The following is a 17552-nucleotide window of genomic DNA, read 5'->3' as shown; positions in this document are numbered from 1 at the left end:
ACAAAACTCATAATAATATGTACAGTACAAAGTCTTTAATCCAGACATCCATAATCCGGAATGATCTATAATCCGGACCTCAAAGATACAAACTTTCTGTGCATGCATGTTTAATGTATAACGGACGGTATAAACTAGGCTGAAATTATCTATTTCAGTTAATGTTGCAGATTGCATTGTTCGTTAATCTTCTAATTAGATCTGGCTTATTATTTTTTGCAGACTGTTAGAGCAATTTTATAAAAAGTAAGCTTTAACTTTCGATTATGTCAAAAAGAGTTTCCAATTCTGGTGTTGCCGAAGGATCTACAAAGCGAAAGCATATTTCAATGTCCATCAAACAAAAAGTGGAATTGCTGCAAAAAAAAAAAAAAAAAAAAAAAAAGGATAAATGTATATCCTTTGTTTCTCTAACCATTCCGAAATCTGTTTATCAATTTCACGCTGCTCTGCAAGGGGGGGGGGGAACATCGGGGCGCACAGTGAATTGTAAGTTGATCTTTCAGCACTATCCTCATCTTTAGGGCAGATACTTTTATTTTATTCAGCTTATAATTCCTTACTCAATATAGAATTTCATCTCAATGTACTCCATCTTTGATATGATTTAAATCAAATTCCTTATTGTCATTATAAATATCATGAATACGCATCAAATAGTTTTCTGGTTGCAATTTTCTAATTTTGACTATGCGTAATGTGTGCTTTATGCATGCGCGTATTGAAAGAAATGTTTAATAAAGTAAACAAATTAAATATTAAGCTATTTTTTGTAAATTTTGATACCCTTTAGATCATAATTGCTTTTTATTTCATAAATTACAGTTTCATATTTTTAATTTTATAATTTCTGCATGCCATCTTACCAGATTTAAATTGATTATCTATAATCCGGAAAAAAACCTAATCTGGAATCGCCAAAGTCCCGATGAGTCTGGATTAAAGACTCGTCGGGACTTTGGCGTACTGCATTTGAAATATTGTATATGTTGGAATATGTGGTAACTAAATATTCAAATTTTAATTTTTATGAGATAGCTGTATTAATAATAGTTCATGGAAAAATAATGAGCTGGATCAAATTGGAAAGTTAAACAGCATAATATGCTATGTTAACTGAAGTTCTTTGGAATCTAAATTTTTCTGTATTCCCCATTGCTATTCCAACAAAAGAAAACCAATCTGAGCTACATGGCTCTCTAACGAAATATGTCTTAAAGCTTCACTTATTGTTTAGGTCAGATAAAAAAAAGGTAACTCCCCAATCTGCAACCACTCAAGGGCCGAAGCCAAAGTTGTGTCTAGGCTCAGGTCAATGTATTCATATTGAGTGGTGTGTTTAGTGAGTGTTTGAAAGTGACATACAGGAATGTCTGTTAACAGGAACAAAATTCACTTTTACAGCAGATCTGCTTTTTATTATTATTATACTAGACGTCATAAAAAAATCTCATTATATTATACTCCAATCACATTATCTTACATAATGATGATTAATTGATTAAAATTAAGAAGCATTTGAAAATTAGCTCATGTTATTTACAAAAGCAAAATTTCTTTATAAATGAATGCAAAATTAATATCACAGAAACATTTTCAATAATTGACTGTTATCTAAATATGATTTTGCACATAGTAGATTCATTTTAATTTTTTGTCTTTGATAGCAAGTAAGTAGCTTAACTTTCACATATTAAATTTGTTTATGAATTTCCTGCATAAAAATCTGAAATTTTGTCATAAAACTTATTAATACAGTTCAAAGTCCTTAATCCGGACTCATCGGTACTTCGGCGATTTCGAATTAGGGGTTTTTCCAGATTATAGATCATCAATTTCAATCTGGTAAGATGGCATGCAGAAATTATACAATTAAAAATATGAAACCGTAATTTATGAAATAAAGAGCAATTATGATCTAAAGGGTATCAAAATTTACAAAAAAATGCTTAATATTTATTTGAAACATTTCTTTCAATGTAAGTTGTTTAAGTTTCTTCGTTTTTTGTGCTAATCCTTTCTCTTTAATTCTATAAACAGACATAATTTCTTGTTCAGTTACAAAGTTCCACTGTTCAAGTCCTGTAATTGCTGTGTCGAGAATACCGACTAATCTGTCAATCAAAATTTTTTTCATTTTCAATAACCTCTCTGTCACTTTCTTAACTATTGGAAGTGATATTTTCTGGATCTAGAACCATACTACAGATTTTGCTGTCTCTTGATTGATGATTGGGGCATTGTCGTCGCAATGAAAAATTTCAGTTATATCATCTTCATTTATTACCGCTTCTCCACATGTTATTTACAAAACCCAATAACTGGAAAACTTCACCTTTAGTTTGCGATGTCCGAAAACCTTAGAATTCGTGGCTATAATCTTTATCATCCTCACCATGAAATATGGTAGCTAGCCATAAATTATGCCAAGCATTTTGTAACATATCTGGAGGCACATCCTTCCACGAACTTGTGATGCTCCACACAGCAGATTTTATGCTAAAAATTTTCAAAAAGTCTTGAATAGTCTTGCCATTGTTCAAGAAATTTAACATATATTTTAAAAATGCTACTTTATATTTGCATTTCAGCGCATGCACTACTCCCATATCCATAGGCTGAAATACGGATACATTATTTTTCACTAAAACTAAGTGAAGTATGCGCCGAACAGTTGTCAACAATCAGGACTATTGTTGAGTCATCAGGTAGACCAACTGAATTCAAATGTCACCGAGCCTTGGCTATAAAATGATTTTCAAACCATTCATTCATCAATGCATGCTCTTTTATTTGCAGGATACATAACGGGGGAAATTGTTACTCCTGTAAGTGCTCGAGGTCATGCATGTTTTCCGATTACGAAAAGTTTGCACTTGTGCATTTCTGCAGCATATGTGCACGCTAAAATTGTTAGTCTTGCTTTGGAATCTTTGACACCAGTTGAAGCCTTTACTGTAGAGGTTGCCAAGGTATTTCGCGGTACATATTGCCAGAAAAGACCAGTTTCATCAGCATTGTAAATTTGTTCTGGAGATAATTGTTCACTAGTAATGGGTTCAATGAATTTATCTGCAAATTCAGCAGCTTCAGTATCAGCTGACGTTTTTTCACTTGAAATTTTTTATTGTCTTATACCATGGCGGTTTTTTAATTTGGTTTAACCAACCTGTCGAATATGTGCACTCAGTGTTTAAGTTCATTTCTTCATGAAATATTTTGGCATGAGCCATTAGCATTGGACCCCTCAATGGCACACCCTCGCTGTGATGCTGTCTGACCGATTCAATAATCGTTTTGTCATTATCATCTATTTTAGCATAACGAACCCTTTTTCTGTTATTCATTGCAAGTGGAGTGTCAGAATCCACAAAAAATTAAAAAAGTTCCATTTCTTTCTGCTTATGTCATATACAGTTGACTTTCCAATGTCATACTCCTCGCATAATTTTGAGACGGATATGCCTTTATCCATTTTTTGTAGCAATTCCACTTTTTTTTAATAGACATCAAAACATGCTTTCGCTGTGTAGATCCTTTTGCAGCTCCAGAATTGGAAACTCTTTTTGACATAATCGAAAGTTCAAGCTTAATTTTTATAAAATTGCTCTAACAGTCTGCAAAAAATAATAAGCCAGATCCAATTAGAAGATTAAGGAATAGCGCAATCTGCAACATTAACTAAAATGCCTTAGAATCAGTAAAGATAATTTTAGCCTAGCTTATACTGTCTATTATACATTAAACGCGCATGCGTAAAGCATACAAAAAAAAAAAAAAGTTTCTGGCCTTTGAGGTCCGGATTATAGATCATTCTGGATAATGGATATCCGGATTATGGATTTTGTACTGTAAATCATGTAGTTAAATTAAATCTATTTATTTATATATTTTCTCTATTTATGTAGTAAAAATGTTTATCACAAAAATACAGAAATTCAATGAAATGTCATTTCTTAAACTATGCTATAAGCATGGTACAGTGTCCGAGGTCCGGAATCATCGGAACTTTGGCTATTTCAAGTTTCTAGAATTTCTGGATTTTAGATCATCAGTTTAAATCTAGTAAGATGACATGTAGACATGGCAACTTGGGGCTTGGCTGATTTTTTAGTACAGTTATTGTTTAAAAAAGTGCTAATTTCCCACACAAATTCTCAAAGGCCAAAAATATGATTCCAACCAACATCAGCATGACATCAGTCAACATATTGTCATTGGCCACAGGGAAATTCCCTAGCCAGCAGGTGTTTGAAAATGACATGCAGGAATCTCTTTTAGTCAGGAGAAAATCGAATTAATGGCTCATGTGCTTGTTCTCATTGAGTATTATTTTCATCCATTCGTAGATTTTGTAATGAGGGGAGGATTCTTATTATTATAGTTTTGCTTGTGATCCACAGGCATCCGGATATAGGATGTCAAGTTTTCAAACTTTGTACTGAATTATTTATTTTAACATAATAGTTATCAAAGTTTTATTATAAAAATATGAAGCACAAACATTTAATTTTAATACATTTTCAGGATTCTGAAAATTTTCTAAATTTCAGCCTCTTGAATTCACAGTTAATACTTTTCCCAGTTTAAAAATAAAAATCTGAAAACAGCAACATGATTAAAATTTGTTCTAGCTGTTATAAGAATTTAAAACATCTGATCTTAATTACACAGTACTGGTTTTTTCTTGGTATTTTTAATATATTGTTTTAAAATAAAATTTGTTCCAGCCATTATAAAAATTTAAAACTACTGATCTTAATTATACAGCACTGATTTCTTTTCCAAATATATTATTTAATAAATCTTTTCTATTTTGTTTTCATTATTGTAGTACAGCAAAATAATACTGAATATTATGTTTAATGTAGGTTATGTAGTACAGTCAAAAGTCGTTAATCCGGACTTGTCGGAACTTCCGCGATTCCGGATTATTGATTTTTCCGTATTATAGATCATCAGTTTAAATCTTGTAAGATGGCATGCAGAAATTCTAAAATAAAAAATATGAAACCGTAATTTATGAAATAAAGAACAATTATGATCTAAAGGGTATCAAAATTTACAAAAAAAAAAAAAAAAAAAAAAAAAAAAACCTTAATATTTATTTGTTTACTTTATTAAACATTTATTTCAATATAAGTTGTTTAAGTTTCTTTGTTTTATGTGATAATACTTTCTCTTTAATTCTATAAACAGACATAATTTCCTGTTCAGTTAAAAAGTTCCGCTGTTTAAGTCCCGTAATTGCTGTGTCGAGAATACCGACTAACTTGTCAATCAAAATTTTTTAGTTTTCACTAACCTCTCTGTCACCTTCTTCATATCTTTATCCATTTTTTGCAGCAATTCCACTTTTTGTTTGATGGACATCGAAACATACTTTCGTTTTGTAGATCCTTTGGGAGCTCCAGCATCGGAAATTCTATTTGACATAATCGAAAGTTATGTCAAATAGAACGAATGTTCATTTACTTTTATAACATTGCTCTTACAGTGTGCAAAAAATAATAAGCTGCATCCAATTCAAAGATTAAGGAACAATGCAATCATCAACATTAACTGAAATAGATAATTTTAGCTTATATAGTCCATTATACATTAAACGCGCACGCGAAAACGTTTTCTGCGCTTGCACACACGCATATGCGCAGTCGTAAAAGTCTTAAGCACACACGTAAACGCCTGTGCGCATGTGTCAACGTGGCGCATGCGCAGAAAGTTTTTAGCTTTGAGGTCCGGATTATGGGTGTCCGAATTAACGACTTTTGACTGTATATGGATTTTCCATAGCCTTACTCATTTGCTTCCTTATATCAAATGTGTGAAAAATTATTTTGCTTCACAGCATCATTACTTTATCAGTAGCGGCTGATATATCGTTCATTATTGCCATATTCTCTTTGCTGCATGTTAAATGAAATGCTATTCTATATATTATGGTTGTTTATAAAAATTATTTAATCCTTATTGTACCCTATCATGAATACCCTGTTTTATGCATTTTGGAATTAGCAGTTAGTATATTACTCTAAAACAAATGAAAGAATACCTTTTTTATTATTATTATTTTGGTAACATTTTATAGCTCTCTCTCTCTCTCTCTTCCCCCCCTTTATGTATATATATATATAATTTTAAATATTGTTGCTTTCAGATCACAATTTTATGCATACATTTTATTCTCTTTTCTTTTTGGCAGCGAATAACTGTTTTGCATGAGTATCCTCATGGACAGAAGTTAAGTATGTACACCATTATTTCTATTTTTAAACCTATAATTAAATGAGTTGCATATTGTAGGCTACATCTTGCTGCTGAATAAGCAAAGAAAGCACCCAATTCATGTTGCTTTTATGATGGATAGCCTGAGATTTAATGAATTGCATAATATTCTGATGTCATGAATCCTTAAATCCACTCTTTGGTATTCTTCTCTCTTTAGTCATTAAATCTCAAATTTAGCTATAAACTGTTCAATTTAAGAATACATTTAGAGGTAGCTTTGAATAAAATAATAGCTGTTCTTGTAAATAAAATGACCGATACTTTTATATTTGAAATGCAGCTAAATAGTATTTTATAGAAATTTTCTTCTAATTCTGAGGCACAGGTAAACTTTCAGAGTTGATGGAAGTACAGTCAAAAGTCGTTAATTCGGACACCCATAATCCGGAATGATCTATAATCCGGACCTCAAAGCTACAAACTTTCTGCGCATGCGCGCAAGACCTTTACGGCTGCGAATATGTGTGTGCATATGTGCATAATACGTTTACGCATGTGCGTCTAACGTATAACAGACGGTATAAGCTAAGCTAAAATTATCTAATTCAGTTAATGTTGCAGATTGCGTTGTTCCTTAATCTTCGAATTGAATCCGGCTTAATATTTTTTGCAGACTGTTAGAGCAATTTTATAAAAGTAAGCTAGAACTTTCGATTATGTCAAATAGAATTTCCGATATATATTTACTAATATGTAAAGGATCTACAAAGCGAAAGTATGTTTCGAAATCCGAAACCTGTTTATCAATTTCACGCTGCTCTGCGGCGGAGGGGGGAGGGAAAACGCCACGGCGCTTAATGAATTGGAAGTTGATCTGTCAGCACTATCCTTATCTTCAGAGCAGATGCTTTTATTTTATTTGGCTTATAATTCCTTACTGAATGTAGTATTTTATCTCGATGTACTCCGTCTTTGATATGATTTAAATCAAGTTCCTCGTCATTATACTTCGCTTCTGATAGTGAAGAAAGTGACACAGAGGTTATTGAAAACGAAAAAATTTTGATTGACAAATTAGTCGGTATTCTCGACACAGCAATTATAGGACTTGAACAGCGGAACTTTGTAACTAAACAAGAAATTATGTCTGTTTAATAGAATTAAAGAGAAAGTATTATCACATGAAACGAAGCAACTTAAACTACTTACATTGAAAGAAATGTTTAATAAAGTAAACAAATATTAAGCTTTTTCTTTTTGTAAATTTTGATACCCTTTATATCATAATTGTTCTTTATTTCATAAATTATGGTTCCATATTTTTAATTTTGTAATTTCTTCATGCCATCTTATCAGGTTTGAACTGATGATCTATAATTCGGAAAAATCGATAATCCGGAATCGCCGATGTCCCGACGAGTTCGGATTAACGACTTTTGACTGTATTTCTAATTTATCAAAATGTATTCATCATTATAAAAAAACTTTGGTGTTTACCACAAAGAGTATTACCACCTCAAATTAAGAGAAATTTAAGTAACTGCTTGCCTTGAATCTAAAAAACATAATTGTATATTTTTCTTCTAGTTTTTTAATAGCTTCCTGAATTTTATTTGAAAGAAAACTTTTTAAAACTTCTTTTACATTTACATATCTTTTGTGTTAAAGAGCACAATATAATCCAGAGACAGAAGTTCTTAAGAATGTTTAATACATCAGTTGGAATTCTAAATGTTACTTTCATAATTCTTCATATTTTATTTAAATATTTTTCATAATATGTTTGCTAAATTATAAAGATATTTTAAGACATTATCTGAATATTTCATCAAATTTTAAAATGTTGATTTCAATATCATAAACACCAAAACCTAGATAGCTATATTTGTTGTTAAATTTAATCTCACAAATTTGGCATATCATGTCTTTTTCATCTGTTTCAAATATTACACTTATCATTCCATGAAGATCTGAATTATTCTGCATTTATTTATGTGAAGCTGTATTCGCTCCCCCCCCCAGGATTATGTTTATTTTTTGATTGAAATATCCACCTCCCTATTTTCCCCCCTGCTCAGACTTTCAATTGTTTTTTACGAGTCTTTTATTCAAATTATCAGTTAGCACATTAATTATACTGAAAGTTTTTTTGCTAGCTCATATGACATTGTACACTTAATTATTTTTTAATATAAATGTATTAATTTTCCACTATTGTATGGCTTTCTTTCCCTGCTAATCTTTCTTAATCCATGCAACATTTTAAGTATACTGAGATTTTTAACCAAGATTTGCTTTGTACTGTTGTTGTTTTGTCCATATTACATAAAACAATGGTTGCCAGAGCCTACTCCAAAGAGAGGTTGGTCTTCTATTTCCACCCCCAATTTTCAAGGAGAGCAGCCGGGGGGATACTGGGGTCTCCCACATATTTAGAATACTGCTATGCTGCACCGACACTATACATTTACAAACATCCATGTCTTCTCCAGAATTCGAACCCGGCCCCTTTCCCTAATCACTATACCATCTGGGTGACTTTGTTTGTGCTAATTGTTATTATTAATGAGCAGATTTTCTGTTTTGTTTTTAAAAAAATAACTTGATCATTTCTGTCCAGATAGCTTCTTTTCAAGTCAAATCTCTGTCCTATGTTATTTTATTTATACATTTTAAGCTTTGAATAAATTCCATTTATATTGTTGTATATTTTGTATTTTTTACTATATGGTTTCTGTACTAACTATGCTGTACAAACTAAAATAATTATCTTCATATGAAATGAAAGCAGACATCAAATACTTCCATCATCTTGATTCCAAATTCATCACAGATCTCTGTACTGCTCCCCCCTTTTTTTTTCTAAGTTCAAATATTAGAAAATATTAAACATTTCTCCATAATATTTTCATATTAATTTCATCTATTTTTGTATAACATTAAGCTTAATTTACGTCATTCTGCTGGGGGTCTTCACAGCACTGAGATCATCAGAATAGAGTTGCGATCAGCATCCAGAGCTTGATTTTACTTTGCAAATTAAAATTATCAGTTTTTAATCCTCTAAATATCAGTATTTTCTTTGGCAAATGATATTAGAAGTTGTTTGTGTTGTGCCTAATAGTCAGTTGAGCACAATGCTTCATCGTTTTAACTTCTGTAATAACAAAAAATTATTAGAGAAATAAAATTTGGAAAATGATGGGCAACTGAAAGAATTCTTGCCTAATTGCTTCTTTTTTCCCTTTAGACAGTATTGGCCGGTTTTAGTGATCTACCAGGATTTTGTAATGAGGGGTGCATACCATAAGGATTGATTCAGATATCAATGAAGAGAATACAACTTTATTTACCAGATTTTACAGTTACGGGCTTATTAAATATAGCAGTCGCATGTTAAGTAAGGACTCATTTAATGTGTATGTCATGAATGAGGCCATAAGCAAGTTCTTGTTGGTCATTTTTCAGAAATTAATTTAACTAGAATTTTTTATTTGCCTTAATCGTATTCCCTCATAATCAGTCATTTGAATAACAAATTCAAAAATTGAAGTATACTGCATTGATTGGTGTGAATCAGCTGTGAAGAGGAATAGATTAAATTTCCTAAACTAAAGAGTAGTTTTATAAATAACTCTATGATTGAACTTCTCTGCTGTTTTACACACATGTCAATTGCTGTGACACTCGGAGTATCTAATTTACCAATGTCTAGACATTTGCTCTTTCTAAATTCTGTAAAATTAAGATTAGCTTAATATTACATAAGTTAAAATTAATAAAATTATTCATTGATTTTAATAACATAAAACGACACAGTATAAGCATATTCTTATTTAAGAAGCTGCTAAATTATACAAGATCAGAGTTCACAAACCTTTGAAAAATTTCTCAACTTTTTCCTTTGCAAAATTATAGCAAAGCAAAGAAAAAATGTGTTTATTTTACAAGATTTATTATATTTTAAATTACATGTATCTCATTCTAATTTTGTAAATGCTATGTTAATGCAACATCCACAAAAAAATGAAGAAAATGGTAAATTTTCGTAATTGGAATTTCACTCACCCAGCAACTGAGTGGTTAAAAAATACTGAACACTGGTAATTTGACCCAGGTTCAAATCCCACGAAGCAGGCTTGTTGCATGGGAGTTTCCATAGTTTTTCCTATACTTAACTGAATACAAGCCGTTTTTCCTTCAGAAGGCCACTAATGTGTTATCTTTAGGGTAACCATAGTTCTCAAGATCTGAAAGCCATAGTTCTCAAGTTTTAAATATTTTTTCTACCAGTTGTTTGAGCAAGATTTAATTATGTAACCTTTTTGTAATGCAACATATAATAACTGTAAAATGTTACTCATTGAAGTTTAATATAATATAAAAAGCATGTAATAACTAGGCAAAAATAAAAAATTTTTTTCTTTCATGTTTTTGTGTCTTAAAATAATATATACATATTTTTTCCATTTTTATTTGTGAAACTGAAGCAAAGATAACTCTTTACTAGAAAAACATGTTTATATTCTCATGCATTTGGCAGAACTAATTTGATTAATTCAGTTAATAAAATCATTCATTTAGAAGTGTTCAATTTCATATTATACTTTTCATGAGAATATCTGTTTGGTTGGATTTGTTTCCAGTATATGTTTGAATATATTGTTGAAAAGATGTAAATGCAATCAATGCTTGTTGTAATGACCCATCATGTCCTTTAAATAAAAAAAAATGTTGTAATGTGCATTAATAATAATAATAAGCACAATGGATTTAAAGTGCTTTCATCATCTGAGAACTTTTTTTACTAATCATTATAATTGAATAGCTGATATAATTAGCAGTTATTATAATAGGCATCAGTTATAAGAAAACTTATTTTTTTGCATTCCTTTTGTATGTCTCAAATATTTAAAAACAGTGAAATTCTACTTATGTTTCAAATAGTTTACTTCATAACAAATATTATTTTTTAAAAATAAATTTTTGATATAATTTTTCTCTTCTAATTAAAATTATTTCTTTTTAGTCCATATGTGTAATGAGTCTGTAACCCTTCTTCACAAAGAAGTTCAGGATTTTTGCATTCTACAAACAGAAAAAAAAGAGGGATCTAAGTTTATATTAGGTTTTCACTCCGTTAAAACTAATGCTTGCCCTCCTGTTAAAGATGTTATTCGGGGCACTGTGAGTAAATATTTTAAGATTTTTGTAACTATATTTTCAATATTTATTGTTAATCTCTAGTTCCTCTTCATGTTTAGACTAATTCCTATTTTTCGAAATAAAAATTTATTACAACTGAAATTTAGGATGTCATCATATAAAAGCAAAAGTAAAAATGGCATTATTCATTAGCTATTCAGTTTAAATATGCAGAGTTGCTAGCAGTCTTTCACAATAAATAAATACTTTTTTTACATCATGTGACTTAGAAAGTAAGTTAATTGATTTATCTTCTTTTATAGTGCTTTAGCTATCTGTATTATTTTAGCAAAACAAATATATCTAACTATGTATTTTAATATGTGTTAAAATTTATATTATAAATTATTTGTAATTTTCCCCCCTTGACATACATTAAGTTATCATTAATAACTGAATATCCACTAGAAAGTGAGTATTATTAACCATATATCAGATTGAATCAGAAGTACCAATGCCATGCATTATTATTATTTATTTCCTTATCATTATCATTATTTACACTTCTAATTAATTAATCAAGGTAAAACAAAACTGCTTACCTTGTCCCAATGGGTTCTGCCAGGGCCACTGGTTGAAATTGATGTCTTCTATGCATCTCTATCTGGAATCCTTTGAAAGGAATAATCCATAAATGATAAATACATTCTTTACATAAAAATATTTTAATGAAGACATAAACGAGTTACAGAATATTTATGTAATGAAAAGGATTTTAATTTTGGCAGGACGCAGCGTGCGACTTCTCCGTTCCGAGTTCTCGTCCGATCTCCTGCGAGAGTTCATAGTTTCGAGATGATGTCACTCAGCCATCGGATTTCAGCAAGAGTTGCAACATCCTCCGGCCCGGAAGGACAATTGCTGTAATTGTCCTTATTACATTCCAGCTCCACTTGATATAGTAGTTGCACTGGTCTTTTAATCGTATGGCCACTGGGCAAGCGGACAGCACAGGCTCTCACCTTGCCATCTCTTCCTGGAAAGATCTCCATTATCATGCCCATCTTCCACATTAGCCTTGGAATTTTATCTTGACGCAATAATGCAATAATTCCTTTCTTCAAAAGGTTTCTGTTTTCACCAGTTTGGAATGATGAGCAGATTTTAAATTCATCAAATAATACTGTCTCCATTTTCTCCAGATTCTTTCAACTAGTATTTGTCATGTCTAAATTGACGTGTAAGGCTTTCCTTTGTTGAAGTTAATTTAGAGCTTCCTTGCAGCAATGATAGTAACCGTCTTCCTATCAAGAAGTGACCAGTGGTCAAAGATTCTGGCTCTCCTAGATCCGAGTATGTCAATGTTAAAGGTCGAGTTCAATATCGCTTCCACTTCTGTTATGATTGTCTCTGATTCCCTGAATGTCAAGGATGATTTGCTTAGGATTTTCTTCAGAAGAGCCTCCAGAGACTGAACCATACGCTCCCAAAAGCCTCCCCACCATGCCACCCTCTCAATTATAAATTTCCATTTGATTCCTTGCTTAGAGAACTGTCTTGAACTTTTTTTGTTTTTCATTACCTTGTTCAATAGCTCTAATTCTTTTTTCGCTCTTTTAAATGTTTTGGCATTATCAGTATACACTATTCGGCACAAACCTGTTCTCGCTATGAACCGTCTAAATGCAAGCAAAAATTTTTCTGTGGAAAGGTCAGCTGTAAGTTCTAAATGCACGGCTCTAGTTACAGCACAGGTAAACAGTAAAACACAGGTCTCTTTCACTTTTGATGAACGGTGGACCCGCATAATCTATTCCGGAGTTCTCAAATGGAAAGGCTTCTCTTCATCTGCCTGGTGTGAGAGGTGCCATATCTTGCATGACAGATTTTGTTCGAAATATTTTGCAGACATTGCAGTTGTACAGAACACATTTAATTTTCCTACGAGCCTTCAGCAACCAAAACTTATCTATTATTTGATTTAAAGTATCTGCTATTCCTCCGAGCCCTACCACCTGATGACTGTGAAGAATAATTAGATCAGTCAAATGATCTTTATCAGGCAAAATGATTGGATGTGCTTGTTTGTAATCCAAATTTGAATTTTCTAATTGTCCACCAACACGAATTACACCACTTTCATCTACAAATGGATTGAGGGACTTCAGTTTTGATTTTGAACTTAATTCTTCGTTGTTCTTCAATGCCTGTATTTCATTTGTGAAATTTCGCTCCTGAACACGTTTGATTCAATAAGTTTCTGCCACTTCCAATTCGAAAACGTGCAAACATCCTGATAATTTTGGTGTATTTTTAACATTTTTGATGAACTTAAGCACTTAGCAGTAATTCAGTGTAAATTACTTTAGTTTTGGGCTTTAAATAAATATTCGAAAGGCTTGGAAATGCATGAATTTACGAAAATTTCCTTCGATGTTTTTCTTAGTTCCGTATTGGAATCTTTAATGTCCTCTCTGGAACTAAATGGGTTTTGGCCAGTGTTCCATTTCTTCTTTTAACCACGTGGGCCCTTCCCACCATATGTATTCTGCTTCAGATGTTTGACATTTTCACCTCTAGTTAGCAAATCAGCTGGATTATTTTCACCGGGCGTATATCTCCAGTTCAAGACATCTGAATTCTTCTGTATTTCCTTCACTCTGTTCTAAATGAATGACTTCCATCTTTTCACATCACTTTGAATCCAATGTAAAATTATACTAGAATCAGATCCACATATATACAATTAAATTAATGTCCCGAAGTTTCTTTAGGATGTATTTTGATAAGCGAGAGCCTATCAAAGCACCCATCAATTCCAATCTGGGAAGTGATAATTTTTTAAAAGTTGCTACTCATGATTTTGGTGTAATGAAGCTTGTATGAATGGCTCCATTTTTGGAATAACGAAAATACAGAACAGCCCCACAGGCCTTCTGACTCACATCTGTGAAACGGTATAACTGTAAACCATCCTTTATATCCCTTTTCGCAGCACCTGCAAACTGATGTCTTGGTATTTCCAAACTAGAAATATGAGCTAATTCATCACATAAGCTTTGCCAATTCTTTCTGAGATTTTCTGGTATTTCAGTGTCCCATGCTATCTTATGTTCCCATAAATCTTGCAGTAAAAATCCTAGCTCGAATGGTGTATGGATTTAAAAACCCTAGTAGATCAAAGAAATGTCCTATAAATCTCAAGATTTTCCTCTTAGTAAGTATGTTATCTATCCTTTTGGCAAATCTTCAATTTATATCAAAAATGTATCATTTGACCTATTCCATACGTACCCCAATATTTTAGAACAAGTCGAATCTTGTGAAAAATCTTCTTCATTCCATACCTTTTGTAGATTCGTTTCATTCGTTTTCCACTTCTTCATGTTAAATCTCCTTTCTTTCAGTATGTGCTTAATATGATCCGATTCCTTGAATGCTTCAGATTCTTCATCTGTCATTAACATACATATTTTCAGTTAGCATGGAAAATACATTCGAATACTGTGACTTGTATTTGTCAGCGTGTACATTAAGAGTTGGTCTAAGAAGAAACGGACTAGATGTTGCTCCAAAAATTACCTTTGTCATACGAAAAGCCTTTATTTTAGTTACATTTAATTCTCCATCGTTCCTTAGAAACTTGACTGCATTTCTGTCTTCATCAGCAAGAGAAATCTGCAAGAATGCTTGTTCGATGACAGCTGTAAACGCAATTCGATTTTAACGGAACTTAAGGAGCAATTCCAGTATGTCTGGACACATCTTAGGACCTGAATGTAACAGTTATTTAATGGCAAACAATGCTCCGCATGTGACGAAGTGTCAAAAACCACACGGAGTTTTGAAGTTTCCTTGATTTCTCTTATAATGTGGCATAAAATAAGTATTTGGTCGAATTTCAATGTTAGTATATTCGATGATTCTTTCATTTAAGTATTTATCAATTACTTTGTGATATTTATCATAGAACTGTTGATTATTTTGAAATCTACGACTTAAGCTCTTAAATCTAATTTTAGCAATCTCCAGATTATTTCCAAGCTCATTTGAATTATGATTCCAGGGAAGGCAGACAACATAACGATTGTTTTCAAATTTCACAGACCTTTTGAAATTATCGAAAACTAAATTATCTTCTAATTTTCCTTATCCGAATCATAATTTATCCCAGAGATTTTTCAGGAAACTAGACAGTGATTCTTTCTGTGTATCTTTATTATTATGAACCACAACCTTCATAGTATTCACATTAGTTGGGGGAATTCCATAAGCCCTGTTTCACTAATCGCCCAACCCAATTTTGTTTCAACCACTACTGAAGAATTAGACAGTCTGAGAACCTTACCCGTAACTGTTTTAATCCGCTCCTATCAGCAAAGAAATTTTCAGCATTTTATTCCCTTGTCCCCATTCATCAGAAAGTTGTATGCCCTGTTTTTTAATAAGATTAACTATTTCATTTCTAGGGGAATGAATATGTGATCCATTAATGACAGAAGTAATTAAAGCTTCTATTTTTATTTCATATCAATACTTCAAATTGCACAAAATGAGGCTGGTTTTTTTAACATTCTGCACTTCAGACGTCATGCAACCGAAAGAGAATATTTTTCTTTTTTCTTTTCCAATAACTGGAAGTTTAAATTTCTTACATATGTCCTCCATAATAAATGTTCACTGCGATCCTAAATCAAACAATGCATGAACGCTTTGCTGGCGCCAATTGCCTGTGTTTAAAATTTCCACTCATACTGTTAGAAAAAATGAGTTATTTACTGGAAACAGAAGAGACTACTTCCCCTTAGACGGGCCTCTTGTCTGATGCATTTATTTGTCAGAGTGTATCAATGTATGATGTCGTCGATCACATATACCACAAGTAGTTTCGATTCAGTTCCTCGCTAAATTATAGCTTTTAAGACGCACGAAACAATTTCTACTTTGCTTTAACGCTTCCTTTTTTTTCTGGCACAGTCTTTTGACATGATTCTGACGTATGATTTTCAGAACAGAATAAACAGCTATTAGAAAGCGATGTATTTAACACTGCCGCTGAAGGAATTCTATCCTTATTATAATCCCGATTTTTTTTCGTTGTCTCGAAAACGTTCTCGAAACTGCCGCTTATTTTCAAAATGGGATTTCCTTTCAGTGACTTCAGAATCTGTTGGCTTAATTAACAATCCTGTACATTCTCAACTTTCTATTTCTTTTCTTAGAAAATTTAGCAAATTTGTGATTTTTGTCTGGTTATCATCTTCCCTATTAAATTTTAGTGCTAAATCATTCGGAATCACCTTTATTAGCAAAATTAATTTAAGCAAAATCTACTAAATTTCAGTTCAAATTCAACCCAGTGGCCCCACGTTATGGCACCACAATATTATTATTTATTTCCTTATCATAATCTTCACTTCTAACTAATTAATCAAGGTAAAACAAAACTGCTTACCTTGTCCCAATGGGTTCTGCCAGGGCCACTGGTTGAAATTGATCTCTTCTGTCCATCTCTATCTAGAATACTTTGAAGGGAATAATCCATAAATGATAAATACATTCTTTACATAAACATATTTTAATGAAGATGCAAACGGGTTACAGAATATTTACATAATGAAAAGGGGTTTAATTTTGGCACGACGCAGCATGCGACTTCTCCGTTCTGAGTTCTCGTTCAATCTCCCGCGAGAGTTCATAGTTCGAGATGCTGTCACTCAGCCATCAGATCTCAGCAATAGTTGAGTTGCAACATGCATGTTGCTGAGGCTCAACATGCATGGCATTGGTGCTTCTGATTCAATCATTTCATCCAAGAGATCCCTAAAGAACTTCAGTTATTGCATGCAACAATGAATATTGTAGCCATATAGGAACAGGAGAAAATATAAAACTGCAACAACAAAGGGCTGGAAAGTGATAAATTAGAATCATCTGTACGTTTAGGGTACAACACATCTGTACATTTAAAGCAAAAGTTTTTTCCACTTTCCAACAAGTATTTGATAGAGCTTTCAAAACTTTTACCATTTCTAAGCATTTCTTGGTAAGGTATAAGACATGTGAAAGAAAAGTTAACTTCTTGTCAAATACAACTCCTAGAAATTCTATTGGAGATTGGATTAGGATATAAATTGCTTTTATGTAGAAATAGACACAATTTCATCTACTGATTTGGA

At 32.1% G+C, this 17552-nt stretch overlaps 1 protein-coding gene across 2 annotated transcripts in view; it reads left to right on the top strand.

Annotated features, from left to right (window-relative positions):
- The window catches only part of LOC118193248 (uncharacterized), a 143163-nt gene that overhangs the window by 100872 nt on the left and 24739 nt on the right, over positions 1-17552 (top strand). For both annotated transcript variants that reach the window (XM_085814508.1, XM_085814502.1), the window contains 2 exons: positions 6203-6245; positions 11258-11415. In XM_085814508.1, coding sequence (XP_085670634.1) covers positions 6203-6245; positions 11258-11415 — 201 coding nt within the window. The remainder of the gene's footprint in view (positions 1-6202; positions 6246-11257; positions 11416-17552) is intronic.

Source organism: Stegodyphus dumicola, chromosome 1, assembly GCF_044657685.1.
Source record: "Stegodyphus dumicola isolate Sdum_Otavi_A_Nest chromosome 1, ASM4465768v1".
Lineage (NCBI taxonomy): Eukaryota > Metazoa > Arthropoda > Arachnida > Araneae > Eresidae > Stegodyphus > Stegodyphus dumicola.
The sequence above is the reverse complement of the archived record's forward strand: the minus strand, read 5'-3'. Positions and strand labels throughout refer to the sequence as shown.